The sequence below is a fragment of the Rutilus rutilus genome, assembly GCF_951802725.1.
Source record: "Rutilus rutilus genome assembly, chromosome: 1".
In the NCBI taxonomy this organism is placed as follows: Eukaryota; Metazoa; Chordata; class Actinopteri; order Cypriniformes; family Leuciscidae; genus Rutilus; species Rutilus rutilus.
Window position 1 is genome coordinate 49,774,165 of NC_140209.1, and position 25,043 is coordinate 49,799,207.

At 37.8% G+C, this 25,043-nt stretch overlaps 1 protein-coding gene across 8 annotated transcripts in view; it reads right to left on the reverse strand.

Moving 5' to 3' along the window:
• Nucleotides 1–290: 290 nt before the first annotated feature.
• The window catches only part of maptb (microtubule-associated protein tau b), a 39,578-nt gene continuing 14,825 nt past the window's right edge, over nucleotides 291–25,043 (reverse strand). For 3 of the 8 annotated variants that reach the window (XM_084405923.1, XM_084405924.1, XM_084405925.1), the window contains 10 exons: nucleotides 18,221–18,406; nucleotides 14,705–14,728; nucleotides 12,599–13,783; nucleotides 10,677–10,711; nucleotides 9,925–9,988; nucleotides 9,072–9,122; nucleotides 8,596–8,828; nucleotides 5,603–5,684; nucleotides 4,767–4,873; nucleotides 291–601 (listed from right to left, as the gene is read on the reverse strand). In XM_084405923.1, the coding sequence (XP_084262049.1) occupies nucleotides 386–601; nucleotides 4,767–4,873; nucleotides 5,603–5,684; nucleotides 8,596–8,828; nucleotides 9,072–9,122; nucleotides 9,925–9,988; nucleotides 10,677–10,711; nucleotides 12,599–13,783; nucleotides 14,705–14,728; nucleotides 18,221–18,389 (2,166 nt within the window). In that variant the 5' untranslated portion in view covers nucleotides 18,390–18,406 and the 3' untranslated portion in view covers nucleotides 291–385. Of the gene's footprint in view, nucleotides 602–1,430; nucleotides 1,571–4,766; nucleotides 4,874–5,602; nucleotides 5,685–8,595; nucleotides 8,829–9,071; nucleotides 9,123–9,924; nucleotides 9,989–10,676; nucleotides 10,712–12,598; nucleotides 13,784–14,704; nucleotides 14,729–18,220; nucleotides 18,407–25,043 lie in introns of all 8 variants that reach the window. The other 5 variants (XM_084405929.1, XM_084405930.1, XM_084405926.1 and 2 more) reach the window with 3 other exon arrangements.

Sequence of the window (25,043 nt, forward strand, 5' to 3'; positions counted from 1 at the left end):
CCTTCCTTGCTGCTGCGAGTGCATAAGTTATGATAAAGAAAAACATTCACAATAAGGCAACGAAGCAAATACAACTTTGAAAGCAAATGTCATCGTTGTTTCTTTCAAAAAACAGGGGCATTAAATGAAACAAATCAGGCTACTCAGTGCTGTAAATTACCATTTGGGTCAATACACCACCAGCTCCTTTTAAATTGTAATTTTTTTTTCTTTTGATGACACTAAGCCAATAACATCAATACCCGTCCCTCTGTGCCAAGAGGCAAAAATTATTTCACGAGCAGACAAGCCTCTGGGACAACCTTTAGTTAGGAGAAATCCAACAAGCACCTTATTTGAAAGGACTGAAGGAGGTACATTTTTAAATTGATTTGTCAATCGCCGCTCACAGGCCTTGTTTAGCGAGGGAGGCCGACACCTGATCAGCTAGCGTGGACAGTTGTGGGGAGTCGGTCATGTTGATGCTGCCGGAGGAAGACACATTGCTGAGGCGGCGGGGCGATCCGTCTGTGGAAATGTTGGGGGACTTATACACGATCTCAGCGCCGTGGTCGGTGCGCGCTTTGGCTTGCTCTCGGAAATTTAGCTTGTGGCTCTCAATCTGATGGGAGGAAGGGTAGAATTTGGATTAAGTAGGATGGATATGAACAATTAACAGTTTTTTTTAAGATAATGCATACATAAAATAAAGCTAAAGGTTATGTGTATTGTTTCGGGTCGGTAAAAAAATAATTTATATTTGAATATATTCATTTATTTGATCAAAAATACAGTAAAAACATTACAATTTAAGAAAACTGTTTTCTATTTTAATCATTTTAAAATGTCATTTATTCCTGTGATGGCAAAGCTGTCATTACTCCTGTCTTCAGAGTCATATGATCTGGTGATTTAGTGCTTAAAATACATTTATTATTATTATTATCAATGTCAGGATTCTTTGATAAAAAAAAAAAAAAAAAAGAGCATTTATGTGAAATAGACATTTTTTGTAACATGACAAATATCTTTGTCACATTTGATCAATTTAATGTTTCCTTCCTGAATAAAGGTATTCATTTCTTTAAAAGAAAAAAAAAACTTGAAAGAATGAAAGGTCTTCATTTGCAGAGACCGCTGAAACTGTAAGGCTGCCCTCTAGTGGGCCTCCTGTACATTGACAACTTGATGCAATATGGTAAGATGGGTCTTGTATAATTATTATATTTAATATAAACCTGCAGCACTAGGAATAATATATGCCTTTTGCATCCATAACATGAGAGGGTATCAGAAATGTACCAAAATATGGTGATTAAGAATTAAATGCACAATTGAACTGAAATAATACAGTGCTCAAGAAATTATAACTAGCACAGAAGGACATAAAAGCCATGTAATGGTGACATGTCAGTTAAATTGACACTTCATAATTCTAGTAATATACTTACTGAGGCTCTCTGACTTAAACCAGACTGTTCCCTTCAGTGGAGGGAAGGTCAAAGGTCATGTCCACATCATTAGAGTGAACAGCGTCCCCATTAGAGGACTCTTTTGCAGCCTGCGGCTCTGCTTCCTTCCCCTTCTCACTCTACAGTTCACAGAGTTATGGGTAAACAAAACAAATTATTGAGAAGTTGGGTTGGGATGCAAATTATGAAATGAGATTATGAAGGCAAAAAACACTCACACAAAAAAACAGGGAATGCTGGGAGAAGGGATGAAGCTGTCTTAAAGGATAACTGTCGCCAAAATGCAACCTAGGGTCTTTTTGTTAATCTACCCGAGGTGAACTTTCGTTTAAAAGCATAATTAGAATGGAAACGCCACTTTTTAAGTTTGACCGTATTTTCGGTTTCGGTCAAATTGCCTTTTGAATGAGAGTGCTTGGGGCACTTCTATGATAGCATCAAAAATCGCTATTTTTAAAACACTAAGAAGGCTCGACACGACATGAAACTTTGCTCGAAGTATCACCAGAGGCTCTACACATGAACTCGAGCATTGAGAACATTGTTTGTGTACACAGAGTTTACTAAAAAGAACGATTTTGAACAACTCACTGTAGCTGTGTCCGCCGACATTTTGACAGTCAAAAATAGTCGCTCTCCGAATGCAACGTAACAGGGAGGAGAGTAAAGATGGAAAGCTCCTAAAGCTTAGTTCCATATAAATTCACAGATAATTTGTTTTGTCGTTAGTGAAAATCAATATTGACTTTGTATTTGAAAAAAGATCCTCATTTAAGAAGCAATCTTAAAATTCAGAGTTAGTTCATTCGCATTCGGAGATCGACTATTTTTGACTGTCAAAATGCCGGCGGACACAGCTACAGTGAGTTGTTGTTCATGTGTAGAGCCCCTGGTGATACTTCGAGCAAAGTTTCATGTTGTGTCGAGCCTTCTTAGTGTTTTAAAAATAGCGATTTTTGATGCTGTCATAGAAGTGCCCCAAGCACTCCCATTCAAAAGGCAATTTGACCGAAAACGAAAATACGGTCAAACTTAAAAGTGGAGTTTCCATTCTAATTATGCTTTTAAACGAAAGTTCACCTCGGGTAGATTAACAAAAAGACCCTAGGTTGCATTTTGGCGACAGTTATCCTTTAATACTTATTATTACTTAAATATTACCAAGTAAGAGTGCTGATCTGTCTTCCGTACAGTATATGACATTGTTAAAGGGTTAGTTCACCCAAAAATGTCAGTAATTACTCACCCTCATGTTGTTCCAACCCCGTAAGACTTTCGTTCATCTTCGGAACACAAATTAAGATATTTTTTATTAAATCTGAGAGCTGTCTCACTCCTCCACAGTCTTCTATGGGATCGAAACTTGCCGGCCCAGAAAGTTAGTTAAGACAATGTTTAAAATAGTCCAAGTGACTACAGCGGCTCAACCTTAAGTTTATCAAGTGACGAGAATACTTTTTGTGCGCAAAAAACAAACAAAAATAACGACTTTATTCCACTATTCATTTTCTTCTGTGTGGGCCTCTGAGTGAGTTCACGTAGTGTAACAGCACAGCGCTTCTGGGTTGTACGTCACACGTAGGCTCACTATTGGCCGACGCTGGTCATGTATGTGATGCGTGTGACGTACAACACAGAAGCGCTGCGCTGTTACACTACGTGAACTCACTCAGAGGCCCACATTGAAGAAAATGTATAGTTGAATAAAATTGTTGTTTTGGGGTTTTTTTGCACACAAAAAGTATTCTCGTCGCTTGATAAACTTATGAAACTTAATTTTGGGGTGAACTAACCCTTTAAATTTTAGGGGATTTGGTGAATGTCTTTGTGAATTCTCTTTAAGTCATGAAAAGTTTATGATTTTATATAGGCTTATTAACTTGGTACTTTATTTTGATGGTCCACTTTAAACATTCTACTAACTATAAGTAACTTTGCAACTCCGTGTCAACTTACTCTCATTAGAGTATTAGTAGACTCACTGCTTTATATCTGCTAACTCTTTATTGTGATGCTCCTCCAACAAACATTCAACTGAATATAAGTAACTTTGCAAGTACGTATCAACTTATTCTTAACCTGAACCCTGACCTACTGTAACAGTGAGTCTACAAATACTCTAATGAGAGTTAGTTGACATGTAGTTGCAAAGTTACTTATAGTTAGTAGAATGTCTAAAGTGGACCATCGAAATTATAACCATTAACTTTTATCTGCTGGAAATAGTTCTTAGATCAGCACTCCTAAACGATTCCTGAATGTGAACACATGAAAGCAGCACTCAGCCAGCAGTTTTAGGTTATGTGTGATAAAAACAGACACAGAAGCAGAAAATTACTGCATGGAAAAATAGTTAGCACTAAGAAAGGGAGCATTAGAAAGTGTAGTGATCTTGAAAATTACTGAAAATATGTTCAGTAGAGAGAGAAGATGAAGGAGAGCAAGATGCCCAGATGCTTTTTTATCACTCAGTAGATCCTGTGCAGTACTTTTATTTCATTTGTTACATATATAAAATCATCTTGATTCATTGATTATGTAAATATATATATATGTAATTCGTTAGCACCTATATTAATGCAATCGATACCTTTTATAGGCTTTGTTTTTGTGTTGTGATGACTGAATTAATTCAGATTTAATACGTTTTCATAAAGCTGCAAATATTTTCAATTAAGGAGTAGTTCATCATTTACTCACTGTCATATCATATGATTTTCTCTCTTTGGAACACACTGCTTTTGAAGCCCAACAGGCCCCATTCATTTTCATTAATGGAGTAGAGCAGCCAGAACATTCGGATAAATGTCTCCTTTTGTGTTCCACAGAAGACAAAGTCATGCAGGTTTGGAATAACGTGAGGCAAGTAAATGATGACAGAATGTTACATTTTGGATGAAATAAACATTTAAATAGATAATGGACCATGGGATAATAAATAACAGTTGCTCTAGATTAGGTGCTTTTCCAACCTTGTGTTCTGTATTTAAACACACAGTCCAATTAAAAACAGTAAATCTAAAAGGCAACTCAAAGAAGTTGGTAAAAATCTGTGCAAAAGAAGTACACTGAAGTCTGCAAAGCAGGAGGAAGCATGCTGATCATAGCAAGATCTAACATGAAGGAGATTTTCAACTGAGTAGTGCAGATAAAAGAATAGATAAGTCAAACTGCATCATGAAACAGTGTCTTATGCATTGTAATATTTTTGTGAATTAATTCTGCATCTATATTACAAATAATTCAACACATTATTGCACATTTGTGACTCCTTTCAGACTTGTGGTGTTGTGCTTAATAAAGTCAAGAACATACCCTTCTCTGTCCACCCCGAGGAACATGTCCAATGTTCTCCAGAGATCCAACCTTTGACTGGGCTTTGAAATCCAACTTCTCAGATTTGATCTCCACATTTCCACCTCCTAAAATACAGATAAAAGTGTAAAACATTTGTAGAAATCTTGAAAAAAAATTAAATAATAATGCTCAGTCAAATAGAAAAGAAATTAAAAAGAAATTATATTATTTCATAGTATTATATACAGTGATAAAGGCTATGTTGATTGGCATTGCATTATAAATATACATTATCCTTATGAAAATACCCAAGATGTCTTGAAGAACACAGATAAACCATAATACTGTCGCACGGTGTGTACATTCTCTTTATGTTTAATAATTCAAAAATGTCTCTATCTGTGTTTATTCTGCTACGTCGATCACTGGATATCTTTGTGCACATTATGGATTTCCTGGATCGTCCTAAGTTTTATTACTCTTATGGGTCTCACTTGTGGACTTTCTGTGCCCTCCAATGTCGAGTATGATTGACACATAATTACATGTGAGAGTTTAGCGCTCCATAATGCTCACATCGTCCTATTTTGGGTAAAAATAGAAAAATATACTGCTCTCTAAAAATATTTGAAGAAAACATACAATAATCCATAAGTTTTTATCTGAATGAGCACACTTTTGGACTATAAGCCCAGAGGGATGTAAAACACAGAAAGGCGTCAGCAGTTAACATGAAATATAAATACCCATATATTGCGACTCAACCATAATTAACACTATAGTGATATTTTATTTTTTTAAATATCATGGTTGTCGTCAATATCACAACACCCCTAATCTGACTGAAATCTTACCCGGTTTGTGACGAATGTTGTCCTTGGAGCCGCACTTTGCTTGAACGTTGCTTAGGTCGATCTTTTTGTGCACTATCTGAACCTGAAGCATGAGGAACAGATAAGAGTCAGTCATCAACCAGAGGGAATGAACTGCATGCTCTGGAGTAGGAAAACGGCCATTAATCACAACAGCAGGGTTCATGGGACAGAGAGGAAACTTGCTTCCACTGATAGGCCACCACAAAATGTGGTGATTACTATCTATCTGAATACGTCATAGAGGGCATTTATCAAAACAGAGAAAATGTCCCCTGTCCCAGATGCTGAGTCAGAAAAGAGATTCACTCAATATATGCATCACTCATACAGTTACAGAGGGAATAGAATGCAAAAACATCTGATTTACTAAGACAAAATTCAGATATAACTACATTTATATCTGAAGGCAATACCAGTGCTTGTAAGGCAAGAAAACAACATTTTTGGTCAAATGATCCTGAGAATGAAAAAAGAAAAGACAAAAATCGCACATCCAAGGATGAAATTATCTAGTCTGGATACAGTCATTAAGTAAAAAAGAATTGCAAAAAAGTGTGAGCAGAAATGAGGGATTTGAATACGCTTTGCCAGCACTGTAATAATAACGCACATGCTCAGATTCAAGCAGTCAAGTGAAGATCCATATCCCTTGGAGTTTATTCTGCATATCTGACTACCTGAGACCCCTAACAATCTTCACCATGCATGCAAACTGCACAGCAGCACGTCTGCAATGCAGCAACACTAGTCAGCAATCCAGGTGCATCACATGGAGGAACCAAGAAGAACCAAATGCATTGCCTGTGAAGGAATGCTGCAGGCCCTGAACTAGCTAAACCTTCATGAAACTCTGATGGCTTTAGCTATGAATCTGTTCACATTGTAATGTGAATGTTTAGGCTTGGTAGTACTTTTTAAAAACAGTATTTTGTCTAATCTCTCAATCTAATTTATTCTAACAGTTTAAAAATAGAAACAATCAACACTGTCTTTTTGACTGTGTGGGTGTTTGGAAGATAATACTTGACTTGATGGAGAGCTACTTAAAAGCTTTGACTGGGTAATGGGTATTTGTGTCAGGGTTTCATTCGTTACAAGAGGTGAATATTGACATTGAGTGTACAGAACTGTCTTTGAGAGATTAGCATACTTTAAACTGTTAGAAATATACAGCAGTCATTGTCAAAGCTTGAGGTGTTTAAATGGCTAATTCTTGATCATTTCAAAACAGATCAAGTAGAATATCTTATGTAACTTAAACAGCAATGGAGCGATACCCTGAGGGAACTGTTCCAATTCACAAACCATTTTACAGGATATGTCATGTACATTTTGTTTGTGGAGGGGCCTATTTTCAATCAGAAACACAGCTGAAATATAATGCTATATTTGGTTGTTCTTCTCTTTATCATTTTCTACATTATTTTACAACTTTATCTAGTGTTAATTGCTTCTAACTACAGTATTTGTCTGAGCGAGTTCTAACCCTACCAGTTACTCGCATTACCACCTCCAGGAATATGCTTGATATTGTCTTTGGATCCACATTTAGACTGAACATTAGACAAGTCAATCTTCTTATGAACAATATCCACATGGAAAAGGACAAGGAGAGTCAAGGGCTATGCCGGTAATCTTGACAACCACACCACCGCGGTGGCCGAGTAGCACCGGCGGTGGTCCACCAAAACACATTTTTTTGTATGTGAATGCTGTTTTACATGAATATTATGACACGAGTGAAGCACAAAGCTTTGTTTACAAAATAAATAATAGGTTAGCAATTAAATGTTACATTGCAGCCATGGAAACATTAGGATTCATGACGAATGAGAGAGTTGTGCGTGAGCCAATAAATGTAAGCTTTGTCGGCTTTTTAGTCTGTTTTGCGATCTGGTCACCCGATTATCAGATTATTCCACTGGGCATGGAATCTCTTGTTTCTTTTCCCAAATCTTCACTCACGTCTCACCCATTTTCGAAAGTTGAAAAACACTGTAGGAAAGATAGCCAATATTTTTACTTGCACGTCAAATTCTTTTTAACACAGTTTGTGCTAGTTATTAGACATGGTAAGGTACGACAAGTTTATTTGTAAAGCACGTTTCACACACGCGGTTGATTTTAGTTTCGCTTTCTCTGGCAGCGCAAAATTAAACATCGCTTAAATGTCTTGCCCTTGTGGAAGATAAAATTCACTCTTCAGACCTTTTACAACAAGTAGAAAACATGAATATATTAGAAAAGAGAATGACTGTCTCTTTCCTGCTCGTGTCCCACATCCCTCTCAAAGCGCAGAGCGGTAGGCTATATCACGCGTCTTTGTGTGGAAATATAAAACTAATATTTTTTTAATATTTAACTTTATTATATTATATTATATAAAAGTTAATATTATTTACTGTTATTTATTTAAATGCTTTACAGACTTTAGTGTGTTGTTTCATTGACGGAACTGCTCAAATAAACACGCATGGCTGTTACGAAATGAATGTTTGAGCCTTGTTTATTATTATTATTTTATTTCAAAATGTATTTAATTGAGGTGTATAGGTCTCTCTCTCTCTCTCTCTCTCTCTCTCTCTCTCTATATATATATATATATATATATATATATATATATATATATATACCTGGTGTTTTGAACTGAACTGCAGATCCCAGGTTCTGCAAAGGGGTTTGTTCTACTGTTAAAGACAGTTTTCTTTTCTGGTGACGTTCTTCCATTTTACAACCAACTTTCCCCAACATGGATAAGCTTGATTATTGGATTTTCTGTCAAGTATCTTCCAGAATCGAAATATCCATTAAACATCTCCACTCAAATATCTATGATGATTGGCCTACTTTCACTTCAGTCTTTTAATTACGCACTAAATGCGTCCCAACCAGCTGGTTTTGTTTTCAGACCTTCTAGACGTTTGATTTTACCAGTTGAAAAACATGTTGTCAAACATGCATGACAGAATTACCTTCCCGCCTCCAGGTTGGTGTTTAATGTTCTCAGTGGAGCCGATCTTGGACTTGATGTTCTTCAGGTCAGGCATAGGTGCAACAGGAGCGATCGGGGCGCGAGATCTCAATGAACCAGGTGATTTGGGAGGGGTGCGTACCACCGCTATTTTCTTCACCTGCTGCCCAGGGGTGGAGGACCGACTGGCCGGGCTGCTGCAACCACTACGGTCTGGGGTTTTAGGTGAGTCAGCTGATGGTGAAAAACAACAAAAGACCAGAATATTTTCTTCTGTTTTTTCTCTTCTGATTTTCTATTAATTAGCCTAAAGGAAAAGTTTTCACCTTCCAGCCTTTCTTTGGCATGGTAATATGTAACAGCTTTCATTACGTTTTGTGTAGTTTTATTATTTCAGCAGTGCAGATTTTTGGCAGGACCAACAGTATTTTACAGTAAAACTTTTGATTGGCTCCCGCACAGAAGAGGCTTTTTTACCTCTTTCAATGGACCCTGGTCCTGTCTTTCGCTGCTCCATCCGTGAAGCAGCTGTATTTCACAAATCAAAGTGGTACAAATTAGTCACGCAAATTCTCTATAAATAGAGAATCATTCCCTTGGGGTTTCCCAACCCATTTCTAATAGGCAAATAATCTGTACTTCCTGAACACTAGTTAAAGGGTTAGTTCTGTGGTCATTTACTGTGGTTATTGTTCCAAACCTGTATTAGTTTCTTTTTAGTTTTTTCATCTGTTGAACACAAAAGAAGATATTTTGGAGAATGTTGATAACCAGACAGTTGATGTAGCCGTTGGATTCCATAGTAGGAAAAAAAAATACTTTGAAAGTCAATGGCTACTGTCAACCGTCTGGTTCCCAACATTCTTTCAAATATATTTTTTTGTGTTCAGCAGAAGAAAGAAACTCAAGGGTGAGTAAATAAGGACAGAATTTCCCTGTAAGTGGTGCACAGTGAAATGATAGGAAGGTGAGCTGACTTTTGCAGTTTGCCATGCAGTGAATACACTGAACCACATATACTTGCTTATGTTGCTAATTTATACCTTGCTAATTTATAATTAGTGCACTTTTGTTTGCATACAGCGATACTGACTGTGGATTGGGTTTATGCCATGGGAGAGTGTATTAAAAAAGCTACATTTGTTATAAATTGTGAAGACTACGTTGCCTGAAAGTGCTTGGCTCACATAATAACGTTTTTGTTTCCCTCTCAAACTGTCAGAAAGGGAAATTAAATGTTGAGTCACCAAGTAGAGTATCCTTCCTTTTCATGGCACTAAATAAAGATTATTGTGGGGACCTTGAAAAGATGCATCTAAAAATCACTTACCAGGCATTTTAGTGCCAACTCCTTGGGGTTTGGCACCCACTGTCTTCGTCTTGGCATCTCCAGCCTAAATATGGACAATTAAAGCAAGAATCAGCTAATAGTATATCTCTTACTTTTTAGAATTATATCACAATTCAAATGCAATAATACACCAAAACATGACAGTAATATACATTCATTAACTTCTCTTTCTGCTCAAGTAATAAGGATGTTGACGTTGTAAAGTATCTCAGGTGCTGTAAACTGAATCGCCTTCATGTTCATAAACAACCCTACTGAAATAGGCTTTTTCTTGCAGAACAAAAGCTCCTGGACTGTTGGGTGTTTTTACAGAGTTTGCGGAGCCTGGACTGCTAAAACGGCACGGTGGAGTTGAGGAGGCTGAGGGCTTTTTGCTGGGGATGCCTGAGACTGAAGACCCTCTTTGGGGGGCAGAAGTGGATCTCTTATTTTTTTTGTTTGAGAGGGTGATAGAGATAAAAAAAGAAATGAAAAGTAAAACAAGGGTAAAAAGCAATCAGTAAATTAAGTTGTTTATCAGTAAAATGCTAAAATGCGTTTAAAAATAAAACAAAAATACCAAATAAAATGCTAAACTAAACCTGAAGATGATTTAGTTTTTAGAAATGTAAAGGAAATTAAGTGTAAACACAAATTAACTTATGAAACAGTGACAGTAGTGATGTATTTTAACTAATCCGACTAACAGCTGTTTTTCAGACGAACCATAATATCACCCGTGATAACAGTACCTTTTTTTCAGGAGTTGCCCCAACTCCAGCCTTGGCTGTAAGAAAGGAAGGAACAGTAAGTGCAAGCTCATACATCGATTGTTTTAGTTGCCTGAAATCAAGACTTACATTTATCAAGATGTCGATCTACTTGATTCAAAGAAGGAAAGTTGTTGTTGTTGTGTTTTTACATCAGTACTAAATGTGATACTAAATGTAAAGGTGATCAGATGTGATGCTGAGAGTCCTGTTCCCAGAAGCACAGATTCCTGTTTCAGTTGTTTGGTGTCAAAATTCTGTCACTGTTTACTCACCCCCATGTTGTTCCCAACCTGAAAAAGTTCATTTCTTCTGTAAAACACGGAAGTATATTCCAAGTTTTCTAAAGCCATTCTAGAGCTTTTATAGAAACAGACCAAAATATAATTCAAATCTCACATTCTTGGTGGATTTTTTTTTTATCAGAGTTCATGTGGGATTTTTTTTTAGTTTTGATCTCTGATTCATATTTTAAATTAACTTCACAGAAAAAATTGAATGACTCGTTCATAATGTGAACTTGTCTGGTTCTTGATTTCAGCTCTCACAATTATCTGTTTGCTATGGTTAAATAGTCCATTGGAGATGTGAAGATATTCCTTGAACAGTCACATGGGTTTGGATAACAGGAAGGTGAGGAAAATGATGACAAAATTACAAGGACCTTTTTTGGCATCAGTTGATTTGTACAGGACCTTGTTTTATTATTTTAACCTTGTACAGGGAAACAACAGTAGATTTTATTTTCCTGGAGTAAATTGGTGTGCTTGCAAGGCAGCAAAAGAGTAGTGTTAAAGTTTTAGCTTAGGGTTTAAGCTATGAAGCTGTCTAAATAAAATGCACAATCAGAGCTGTCATTGTTGTTGACATGATAATGAATGCACATCTTATTTTCTTTTGCCTTTGCACAACAAAAATCAACACATACATTGACACCTTCTTCACAATTTCTAAATCTGATTAAATAACCATAGGTAAAAGAAATCCAATTACAATTCAGTATACAAGTTTATGAAAGTGATGATCAGTTGCAATTCAGAATGCAAATATTAAAATGTCATCATAATAAAAAAAAAAATATATATTATTTTGTCTTATTTCTTTATTAATCTCTTACATTTTATGTATTTACTTGTTTATTTATTGGTTTATTGCTAAATTAACAACGTTTTAAAAAAATGTAGATGGCTAAAATAAAGACACAAATTGTGAGAAGTGCAGAATGATTCATGAATATCAATATAGTGTTGCCTTGCATGCACCAAACTTAGATTGTTGAACGCCAAAAGATTGCCTTAAGATGGTTTGCAACAATAAATGTTTCACATTTTTGAGCTTGTCTGATTTTTTTGTAGGAGATGTCCGCACAGCTGTGGGAGACATTTAGAGGACGTTTGTCTTGAACCCAGCAGCAAATGCTGATCTTCTCCTTTCAGTATGTGTTATAGTCAAACCCCATCAGCATGGGCCTCTGGGTCCAATTGGTTGTTTAATAAAATGGACATCTTGGAAAGGAGTAGGCCCACAAAAGTAATGCACAGTTCTGTGAGTGATACATTCAACACACATCATGCACAGGTGACATGCAATACAGAGGGACAGGTGAAACCTGTGCCAGCATTAACAGTCAATCAATGCAGTTAGTCACAGACAAAAGCGGAATAACACTGACCACACACAGAGAGGGAATGAGAAGAAATAGACACACAGGGCATAAAGAATCAAGAGAGAGAGAGAGATTTTGTGGCTACAAGCAGCCCATTTCTTCAACCGAACACGTTCTTTATGTTGTGTGCGCTTATAAGAAAGGGTGCTGCGTAGTTCTAATCTACTATAAAAAAGAAAAGGAAAGGAGAAATAAAAAGATTTGTGTGGGGTTTGGAGGAACAGAACGGAAAACAGACCTTTGGATGGGACACTTGCTTTTCTGGCCGGAGCAGCATCTTTAGAGGGGGTTTTCTGAAGTTTAGGAGCAGATTTGGGGGAAGGAGTGGCAGCGGCTGTAGTGACTGGTTTCTTAGTTTTTTTGGCAGGAGCCTCTTTGACAGGATCTGCTTTGCTTGGTGCTTTTGTGGGCATTACTTGGGCACTGGGCTTAACAGCATCTTCAGTTTTGGCACCATCAGGTTCAGGTTTGGCAATAGATTGTGGTGAGGCAACAGACTGGACCATATCAATGCGATCATTATTGCTCGTCTCCAAGTATGTCTCCTGCTTGATCTCTTTTACTTCTTTAGGTTCTCTATGTTCCTCTGCCTTAGGCTCCATCTTGGGTGCAGCATCTTCTTGGGAAACAGGAGGAACGGTGGTCTCATCTTCTTCATGTTCTGGTTCTGGCAACTCTACTTCCTCTTCTTCTTCTTCTTCTTCCCGAGCATCCGTTTGGAAGTCTGTAAGAGATGATTCCTCTTGGGTAGGGTCGGCGGTAGCACTGGGAGAAAGAGGTGAGCCTGGATCCACCCTGCATGAGTCGGGGCTCTTGCTTTCCGGCGGCGTTTTGTCAGAGCTGCACTCCCAGCCCACAGGACCACTTTGATGATTGGGATCCTGAGGTTCTGTGTAGTCAAACGATAGGCCACGTTTTTTAGCTTCCTCTGGGGTCATGGGAAGATGAGTAGGGATTTCATGTTCATTGTAGTCTTTCTGGGTTGTCAAGTCTGGGGTCACAGAACTGTGCACCAAGGAAACTCCTGTTTCTTCCTCTTCTGTGTCACTAACCTCCTCTTTGTCCTCTTCTTTTTCCTCTTTCATGTTGATAGCACTTATAGGTGCTTCTTCCACTCCGAAAGAACCAGAAAATCTCTCAGACTTTTCTTTTTCATTCTCTTCTTTCTCCTCCTCCTCAGAACCACTGGGACTATGATGGTCGGAGATCTTATCCGATGGACTCCTTATCACCTGACTGTCGAAGCCTGTGATTCCTGAACCCAAACCATCAGCAAGGGTTGTTGGCAATGGATGTGGGGACATTGGTGATTCCCGTGGGCTGACAGAGCTCTCTCTTTCCCCATTCTCCTGCGCTCCATCCCCATCCACTGATGCCGCACTGCTCCGGCCACTCTCTGGCGGACTTCCGGGTGTTAACTCTTCTGATGACGTGGAAGGCAGAATGATAGGAACAGCCACAGATAACACTTCAGAATTAGCAACACTCAACCACCCTCTCTCTACAGTCAACATTAGAAGCAGAGAAAGAAAAGGAATCAAGGAACTGAAAGGAACTAAAAGCACAGAACCACATAAGGAGCCCGAACACAACACAAAAGACAAGTTTCTGTTTTCATGACAAAAGTTAAACAGTCCAAAAATCAGATTTTACACACTAAACTTTAAGTTAAAGGCACTTTTACACAATGCTTGCTAATCTAAATTAGCGAGCAGTAGGTTGCAACATGGATTGTACCAAAAAAAATGGGTAACTATATAGTTGGCAAAATGAGGGGTCAATTAGGCTGAAGGGGTTATGGGATCAGTTCTTATAAAAGTGCCTCTTCACTCACTCAATCACAACAAAAAACAATCAAAACCAAAAGCATAAATATCAACTGGCCAATCAGACCACAATATTCACAATGACCCACAACATCTCTGTGAGCTTCAGTGTGTAAAGCATTGATGACTGGTAGCAAAATGGCCAATGAAGCAATGAATCAGTGAATCGTCGATTTGCAAGTATCATTTAATACACTGATGGAAACTTTTGCATCTGATCTGAGCAGTAAAAAGCATTGTGCTGTGAATGCATTTAAATAACTTTTAATGCATTCAATTATAGCTGTATTTGAAAGCCTCTTGAAAAAAAAAGACTTTTCATTTTCTCAGATACAGTGATGCAATATAGAGCCAATATAAACAGATTTATTTAGAAAGAATATAGAAGTGGTTTCCATTGAGATCTCATATGCAGTGAAAGAATGCATCTGTGGTGGTCATGAGCACATTGTTTGCATGTAAATCCACTGAACTTTTTTACACTGCAGGTGGATAAGGGTGTGGAGAGCCCACCGTACCTTCTCCAGCTCCTGCTGTCCCTCCTGAACAGTCAAAATTGTGAAATCACATGGAAGCAAGTTAAAAGAACAGATGAGATATGAAGAACATTAACAGCAGCACTGGGATTCTTTTGTCCAGTTTGGTAGGTTTCCGATTACAAGAAACTCGACAAATATATTGTCTTCTAAACACGCTGAATTGTGAATTGAAGTGGCTGGCAGACAAGCACAATGCTTATCAACCTATAAATCACAGGAAACAAAGCAAAATGTTTTCATTCATTTAACCCTTCCCCTATAACTTTAAGTAAAATGAGTCTATCATATGAAATAAATGGGGGAGAGTCTACATTATATGTGACTTGATAGACATTTGATCTCTCTGGCAGTTCATAAGAAGCATGTTAAGTGAACTTTGTAGCAATTAAAGTTGCAGACCCATTTCAGCAGTACTGCAAACATCAGCAACATGTTCTCTAACATGAAATATTGATCTGATGGCTAATGGTAGTCTAATCCATTTACATCACTCCCAACTTCATAGAACCATAGCATACAACATACGTGATGCTACCTTAATGCCTTTGTCTCAACTAGACAGCTATTTCTCTGACAAGATCGATGAGTTTTTGGCCTTGGGAGATAAATGATAAATGAAGTCCATTTACTCAGACCTTGAACTTTTGTGAGGTAATTATGTCCTACGTAATGGCAGAAGAAGGTCTTATTGTTTTACTTGGGACTATTTGGCCAAACGGCATTTTTCTGTAATTCATCTGTAATTTTAACTTTCAATTTCCTTAATTGCAATATTTAACTTTAAAGCAATTATAGTGTACTATGAAATGCACATATTATGTCTCTCTTTTGTGAGAAGTACTGTTATGTGAGTCCTCCAAATAAACTCAGATGTGTGAAGAACATGCGAACACATCTGTATCGTGAAGTACAGTGCTCTGATTTCACTTTTTTTAAATATGTTTGGCTGTTACAAGTTGGGTGCCTTAAAACAGCAAATTACAGTGAAGTGTTTACAACAGAAATATATTAGCACTTCCCAAATGTACAATATTAACAACAATAATTAGAGCTAAAATTACTTGCGGTTTAATAATAATAATAATTATTATTATTATTATTATTCCATCCTATATCATTCCCAGGTCATGGCATCAGACAGGTACATGCATCTAAGCCATTAGCGGTTAGAGCGCTTTTCTTATTTACTCATTTAACAAATGGATGTTCTGGGCACTACAATTTAGTGCAGTACTCGCCCTGCCCAGAACTGACATTATTCTCTTATGCAAAAAGGAAGGGTGAAGTAGACCTGCCTAATTGCTCTTTGACAAATATTCTGGGCTCTTACTGGCCTTGAATCCTTTAAAGAGTTAGTTGTGTTGGTTGGGAACATTACTTCCTGTTGCCAGCCTTGAAGGCATGCAATTAGCTTTCAGTGATTTTTTTTTTTTTTTTGCAGTGCTGCTTTACATCAGCAAATCACAACATCAGCAAAAAATCAACTCAACTAACTTTCCAAAAAGCTTCTAAAAGCATTGCAACGTCATTCCTGAGAGGATCCAGATTTATTGCTGGTCCAAAAAGGCAATGGAATTGTCACTGTTCTGTTGGCAATGCTAATAAGCACTGCTTTTTGAAAAAGCAAAAGCAAGGCATACATTCTTATGTTAGTGTCAAGGTTCCCATTGTGTTTCCATTACTTTTCCTGTTGTTCATTATGATTACATATGATGTACGTCAGATGCATGGTCAAGTCTCTAAAAAGACAAAAAAATAATAATAATGGCCAGAGATTTGAATGTGGCTCAATGGAGGATTTAGCTTTCTGAGCCTCCATTCATGGCATAATCACAGAAATGTATTTTTACTATAGCTAATATCTGCGACATTTGAAGTTTTATTATATGTCCATACCATTTTCAAGCATAGAAATAACTTTCACATTCTCCGATTTTTCCCAGGTTTTCCATGACTGTGGGAACCTTATGATGTGCAATTGGGAGAATTTTAAGAGAGAAAAGAAACATTCAAAATAAGAACTGCATAACTGCCTGGAAGGGCCCTCCATTAGAAATAAAAGCATAGTGAATGGGGAAAAGCAGTAGGTGTGGATGATAAATGGCTAAATTTGTATCTAGCACTTTCATTTGTCCACTGTTGAAGGGGAAATATGAGAGGCTGGCTTTTATCACCAAAAAAACATTCATGTGCCAGTTATTAAATTAATAATTTATATAATAACATATAATAACAATTATGCAGATTTTTTTTTATTTATTTTTTTTAGTAAATATAGTAGTGTTTTCAATCTCCTTACGCTCTTCTAGTCTTCTAAGGAAAGGATGACCTTGATGCATCTTAGTATGCTCTTGAGACGCTCTTTTGTAAGGGGCAAACCAACTCTAAAAGTCAGTGTTATGTTGTTTTCCAAACATTATTTTACCGAATTTGTCATTTGAGAGACATTCTGCTTCACTGACTTCTGCCAGCACAATTGAGCTGGAATTTTAGGTTGCTGGTTGATAAGAAGGTTTCGCTTGTGTTCTGTGAGGGAGCCTGGGGCTTGCTGAAAGCTTGTCAGTTGTGCCAGAACAATCCAAAGCAGGTAAGACAGATTACCCTTTTTTTTATAAACTATGACCTATTTCCTCACATCTGAGCCTCATCCAACTATACATCATAAGAAACATAGAAAGAACTAATCTACGATCAATGTTATATGCACAAATTTATTTTTAAAAAACTATTGTGAACAGACAATTCAGGCAGGACACATGTCTTATAGAAGCTATTTGTAGATTAACTTTGTTTTCCAACATTTGAAGACATCTCATCATTTATCCATGTGTCTTCCATAGTTATCTGATGGTTGCATGGTTTTTACACATTTTTAACAAATACATTTCCTTGATTTTTCCCTGACTTTTTCAGTCATTCATGATTACAGGATTTTTAAAAATGTATATTTTTAATCATGGCAAAAGCATACACAGAGCTTCTTTTTTTTTTTGCCAACAAAATACTTGAGCTTAGCTATATATTTCTACAATTTTTCCATGTATTTTTAAGATTTTATTTTTCTGACTTTTCCCAGGTCTAGAAATCACATTATTTTTTGTCAGGTTTTCCATTGATAGACTCTGGTTGGGATTCCTTCAAATTTAACACAATCACCGTGTAAACTGTCTCTCTAAAGTTGTGATTGTGATCTTTATCATCATTCAACAAATGGAAAATAAAGTCCAACAAATAAATTCTACATGACATTTTGCAGTTGACCTGAATGAATGAATATCTTCACAGACATCTGAAACCAACACATTGCTGAGTGGTGTCACTGTCAGCATGTGTCGGGTTTCTCAATATGAGACGAGACATAAGTGAGAAACACACTGTCATGAGTATCACTCAGCTCTTCTGTGCTTTGTGGGGAAAAAGGGGATTTTCAGACTTTCAGTTTTTTCCTTCTATATAGTACAGTAACTGCAGCATTTCTTCCCTCTTTATACAGACCTTTCACTGGACCGTCACCTGGTCCCATATGTGCTGCTGTCCCGTTCTTCATGTCTCCTTGATGTCCGTCATTGATGGTCATGTTGGCCACACCAGATGCTATGTTGTTCCCAGGAGAGTGCTGAGAGTCACCCACCTGTCCAGAATTCATGTGGTCCTGATGGTCCATTTTGAGATGATTTCAGTCTGTAGAGTTAAAACAGAAAAATAAGCATCAGAAGGTTAATATGTCAAAGAGACAAATGTGCTGCATTGCCTTTTAACCCCAATATATTAGTAGTAGTATGAATGTACATAGACTTGCACAGACGTATATACAGGGGTTGGACAATGAAACTGAAACACTGGCCAATACTCCCATATATGCGCAGCCTGGTGGTTTTACATTCCATCAGTAAGAGCAGTGTTTGAAGGTTGAATTAGCAGAGCAATAGCACAGGACTGTTGCGTTCCCAATAGGGATGTCCCGATCCGATCCACGGCATCGGTATCGTGCCGATACTGGCCCAAAACGCTAGATCGGATATCGGAGGGGAGAAAAATAATTATCCGATACCTATGATCGATACCTATTAGGGGTGGAACGGTACATGTATTCGTACTGAACGTACGTTCGGTGCATGGATTTACACGTAGAATACACGGCATAAAAATAAATAAAACTCGCGTGCACATTAATTAATGTGATACTGTTAGATACGCGCATAGACATATGCGGGAACGCGCGTCTGTATCGCTTCAAACGCTCGCTTTATCATTATACGTGCGCAGCGCGTCCTATTCGCTTTGGACGCGCGAATGGATTCAAACTGTTCAAGCATCGAACTAGACGCGATAGACGCGAATTTGACGCTCTATTCGCGTTTGGTGTGAACGCAGCAAAATGAACAGGCTGCAATGTCAAGATTGCATTGCTGGAGTGTGTGTGTGTGTGTGTGTGTGTGTGTGTGTGTGTGTGTGTGTGTGTGTGTGTGTGTGTGTGTGTGTGTGTGTATGTGTGTGTGTCAGAGAGAGAGAGGCACGGGCGCGATCGAACAGTGGAAACATAAAAACATACTCCGTCATTTTCATACAGGACATCATTAAAACTGCAAAAAGTGTTTACACATTCTGCATTGAATAAAAAAGAAAATCAAATGTGTTTTTAAAAGTAGTATTATTTTATACAGAAATAAATTATTTATAATTCAGAAGAGAATAAAGTTAAAGTTAATTAAAATTTTAAGGAAACAAATATATTGATCTGAAATATAGCAAATTAATTTTAAACTCATTCAGGTACAATTACCAAACATATCTCAAGGTCTTTTGAATAAAGGGTGGCAGTCTTTCATTATCATCTGTTGTTGTGGACTATATACTGGAGAAGTATTTGTTCTCCATTTGAGTGAGATGTTTTTATGTGGCTAATTGAGCAAAGTGCTTCCATATATTTTATTATTAGTAGTATTAGTTCAAGAATAAAATAAAAATATCGGATTGATATCGGTATCGGCAAATAGCCAAAGCTGCGGTATCGGTATCGTATCGGAAGTGAAAAAGTGGTATCGGGACATCCCTAGTTCCCAAAGCATGGAGGTGGATCAGTGATGGTTTGGGCCACAGTATCATGGCATTCCCTACTGAACTTGATGGGCACACCACTGCCAAGGATTACTGAACCATTCTGTAGGACCATGTGCACCTAATGGTTTAAACATTGTACCCTGAAGGGGGTGCCATGTATCAGCATGATAATGCACCGATACACACAGCAAGTTGAACATCTCCCATGGCCTGCACAGTCACCACCAGATCTAAATATATTTGAGCCTCTTATTTTGGATTTTGGAGGAGCAAGTCAGAAAAGCTTTTCCTCCACCAGCATCACATAGTGACATGGCCAATGTTCTGGAAGAGGAATGGCTTAAAATCCCTCTGGCCACTGTGCAGGACTTGTATCTGTCATTCCCAAGACAAATTGATGCTGATTGGTAGCAAAAGGAGGCCCTACACCATAGTAATACATTATTGTGGTTAGGGTTGCGCAGTATACCGATACAGGGAAAATAACGGTATATATTTTATTTAAAGCCATATGCTATCATGATTTAGCTCTTTTCGGTACTTGATACGCTGCTGTTCCGAAGTTCACCGCTAGGTAGCAGTGTGCTACCCAAACTGCCATGAAACCGTCAAATGTGGCAACATAGAGGAACTTAGTAAAATTATGCACAATACTTGCAATCCTGCGCAGAAATTCAGACCCTGTATGGTATCGATTTAATATCGATACTACGGTATTTGATTGTGGTACCGAACCGAAGCGAAAATTGTGGTATCGAGCCAACACTAATGTGGTCTAAAACCAGGTGTTTCAGTTTCATTGTCCAACCCCTGTAGTTGTTAGTTAGTTAATTGATAGTTAGATAAACTAATGTTTTAGTTAGTTAGTTAGCTGGATAGTAGCCTTTATTTAACTACAATAAACTATGATGTTTTAGTTAGTTGCTCAGGTAGGAGCAAAGAAAACAACTTGATACAGTATATTATACAAAAGCTTACATAGATTTACTGTATGAGTTAGCTGGTAGGTTGGTTTGTTGTTAGTAACCTTTAACTATGATAAAACTATGATGTTAGTTAGTTAGTCAGGCAGTTAGTTTGTTAGTTAGGCGGGGAAATGTTCACAGACGTAACAGATGGTTGGTTAAATGAATGAGGGATCAATGGCACTGGGATTTCCTTTCCTCTTAAATCATACCCAGAGAAAAGAGTATCCTGTTATTTTACTTATGGTCACTGATGTGCTGTGTCGTGTGTGTCTGAGTGTGTGCTTCCTGTTACAACTAAGAATGTGGTTTTCCTTTTAGCAGTTCTGCTTTATATTTTGAACAAAGTAGATTAAACTTATGTAGTCCCAGCAGAGCTATTTGTAAATCCACACTCGAGACAGTAAAGTGAACACTCTCATCCATCTCCTTCACACAGGACGCCTATAAACATGGATTATATTATCGTTGAAATGGAATAGATGGCTTACATGCAACATTGTCACATCCCATAAATTCTTTTTGTCAATGACCCACGTGTATGTAATCAGACACCAGAATGATTTGCTTGTGCTCTGAGATCACACAGCAAGGTCATCTGGATGTGGGGGTCATAATGAAAACCAAGTTGTTTTAGGCAAGAAGTGCTGTGTGGAGCTGAAAAAGTGGCAAAGCTGCAGGGGTGGATTTACATTTGTCAATTACATCATCTTTAAAGTCAGCAGTGACCAGCAGGAAGGAACAGCACCAGAAGCCAAAATGGCTTTTTAAAGGGACAGTTCATCCAAAAATCTGTTTTCATTAGTAAACCCATATGACTAAGTACGAGTGGAGCAATTTATGTTTTTTGTGGCCTTTTTACACTTGGAAGCTTTGGTTCCCATTTGTTGTAAATGCATGGCAAAGAATATGGAAAACAGTTGTCAAATTTACACCTTTCATGTTCCACAGATTCATATGGGTTTGGAACAACATTCATATTTTAGTTGAACTATTCCCTTATGCTTTGAACCTGAAGGTGTTTTGTCCCCAGGCCAGTAGGGATGTGCCCAAAGCCTAAATCGGAAAGGCACGGAAAATTAAAAAACGAATAGATAGTAAGGAGAGGTGACTGACAGGACGATGTCAGAGGATTTGGTACGCAACAGATCCTGACCGTCATTGACAAATATCTTATCTTGTAAAATGCCTGGTCAGTACCGCCGCTCCCTAACAGAGTACGCGTGATCATGAATTAGAAAGTGAAAGTAAAATACGAGTGTACATTCAAAAGCGATTACAATACCCTGCATATATCGATGGCATAAAAGCAGCCCACAAATCATATACAATACAATTACCAAACGAGGGGTGTAACGATACCCCCATGCTTGCACTCTGTCACTGACTAAATATATTTAAAATAATGTCCACTTTTTACAGGTAACATAAGACATTTGGCATTATCAGGACCCACAAATATTCCTGCATTGCATTATTATACACTATATTCAACACTATATAGTAAAACTCTGTAAACTTGAATTTTTTCCCACAGTAATTTTTTTATTTTGGGTGACCTATACACAATACAGATTGTCACTATCCACGATACATATTGTTGCATTTTTGTATTGCGATATATTGTGACACGATATATTGTTACACCCCTATACCCAACTATATAATTGCGAGAGAACGCAAAAGCATTGAAATATGTTTTTTATATATTTCCATCACCATGTCCTTTTAGGAAAGCCATTTTATTTCCTTTCCGAACATAGTATTCGGCTTCGGGCACATCCCTAGTCCCAGTACCATGACTGTACAAGTGTGTTGAAGATTGGGAAGCATCTCTCTCAAAATACCACAGTGGAAATCTGCCACCTTCATAATAAACTCACACAAGCTGGGTTTCCCTGAGGCAGCAGTGGTGCAAATTCAAGCCTGACTCCCACAGGGTCATCATGCATTATTCAGAATGGGCTGTGATATCAGTAAACAGAGCTTAGAAACCATCTGCAACCACAGTCAGTCCAGAACTAGGTAAGCAGTGGAAACCACCGCTACATCAATAGGCACTGATGTATTTACAAAAAAATGTTTGTTGCAAAACACAAACTGGGGAGAAACAGCTGAAATGCTCAAAAATGGAAAAAATAAAGGATAGCCCAGCAGCTGGTCCTCAGCAGATGGTGTGTTTAGGATATTGGTATTCTGATCAGATGTCTAATTTGGTCCATGCAGGATATTATAAATTATTTATCCTGCTTCAATTTTTTTTTTTTTTTTTTTGTGTGCCAAGGTAATCTTTCATCAAAAATATTATTGTCCTCTCCCGTCACAATAACATCTCCCCCTCCCTTTCAGCAACCAGTCATTCACACGATTGCAGCAGTTAGCAAACAAAAACTATCCAATCAGTTCCCCATAGACAAAATCAAGTCCTGCCCTACATTTTTTTCATTCAAGAAGCTGCTTCACTAGGTTATATGCCACAATAGAGGAGAAAAGATGATTGCAACATCTGTTTCATGCTGACTTTACAAGTTCATTGTGGTTACATGACATCACTATCGCCAAAAGCCTTGTTTTTACATCATTCCATATGATTTTCTATGAATAAAGAATTAAAAATTTGTCTGTTCCTCACACCCAGCTGAAACAGGCCTATAGCAAACTTGGGGCCATATGAATTATTTATTATTTTCATGGTACTCTTAAGAGCAGTGTGAACATTTTTTAAATTGTCTCCTTTTGTGATTCACAGAAGAAAGAAAATCCTGCAAGTTTAGAATGACTCACAAGGGTGAGTAAAACCTTACAAAAATGCTTGTTTTATGTTGAACTTTGCTACAACTGTCTTGAAGCTTCACTTGCAATGCCATGCTGGTCAACCAGGTTTTGGAGGGAAACAAAAAGGCTGTGCAGGTTCACCAACTGAACCATCACCAAATGGCCATCAACTAGGATAAAATATCCTGAGAGAGCACTTGCTGGCCTGGACAGCAGGAAAGTGTATTTACTTGATGTGTGTTATTCAGTGTTTGCTAGAAGGCTAACCCATGGTTATAAAAAGCACGTCAATTTCCATCAAGTCAACACTTGATCTTATCCATAGGGAATCAACTCTGGAAAGTGGGCACCAGATGGGGCTGAAGAACAAGACAGATTGATGACGTCAACCAAAAAGAAAGTCATTTTGTTGGCGGAGCAAGGTATTACATCTTGACAAACATTTTCTTTCTGTTGAATTACGTGGACAATGAATAACATATTAAGACCAGGAATGTGTATTAAGAAAGTAAACAGCGCAATTTGAGACTTCATGTTGTTTTCTCTTTTCAGAAGCAGGCCTTTGTGAATTTGCTGGCCGAGTTTTGAGCTCATGCAATTTGGTCTCCTCTGGCTTTATGTCAGATTTGCAACAGTCGCTGTTCACGGTGCTTAGCGGGTGCACTTGATCTGAATGATTGTGATCCCTCCTGGGCAGTGCAGGCAGAATGTCAATGCCCCTTTAAGAGGCCTACGACTTTCTGCCAAATGATGGATGTCTCTCTCTGATTAAGGGGTTGGCACAGAGCAGAAAGGGCAACGCTGAAATGAGCTGGATGGTAAAGGTGGATTTATTAAGGGTAGACTTGGGAATGCGGGGGGGCTCTTAAAAGACAACACATGGCTGGCTACATGTGGCTGATCTGAGTAGGGGGTGGCTCGTACTGAAGTGGGCAGGGGTGAGGCGGAGAATTGTAATGTGAGTTGGCCATCGGCCAGGGACTGGCAATTCTCACCTCATCAATATTCAGGACACATTACTGCAGAAAGCATGAGAGAATGAGAGAGCAAAAAAGAGAGGATGAAAGGGAAACAAAGGCTGAGAGAAAAAATGGGGGGGGGGGGGGTGTATTATTGCAAGTTTGTTATATTAAAATACTTATTATTATTTATATAAACTTATATTGTAATAAAATATATGAAAATTAAAATATATTATTTTCATTTGTTTTATTACATTTTTTATTTATTTTATTTTTTGTAAAAAATTTAAATTAATAAAAAAATGTTTCATGAAAATATACATTTTCTGCCACATTTTATACTAGTTTTATTCTCTATATTTTATACACTATTTCACACCACATTTAATACACTTCATAAAATGCATAATTGTTGGGGCAACTTTCGGCAGAGACGGTACAAATCTGAATTATTGACCAGCCAGGGAAAAAAAACGTATTGCTGAGCCCTGCTACCCTTTCAACCCTACAGTAAACAGCGAGCAGAGGAGAGCGAGGGATGAGGAAGACAAAACA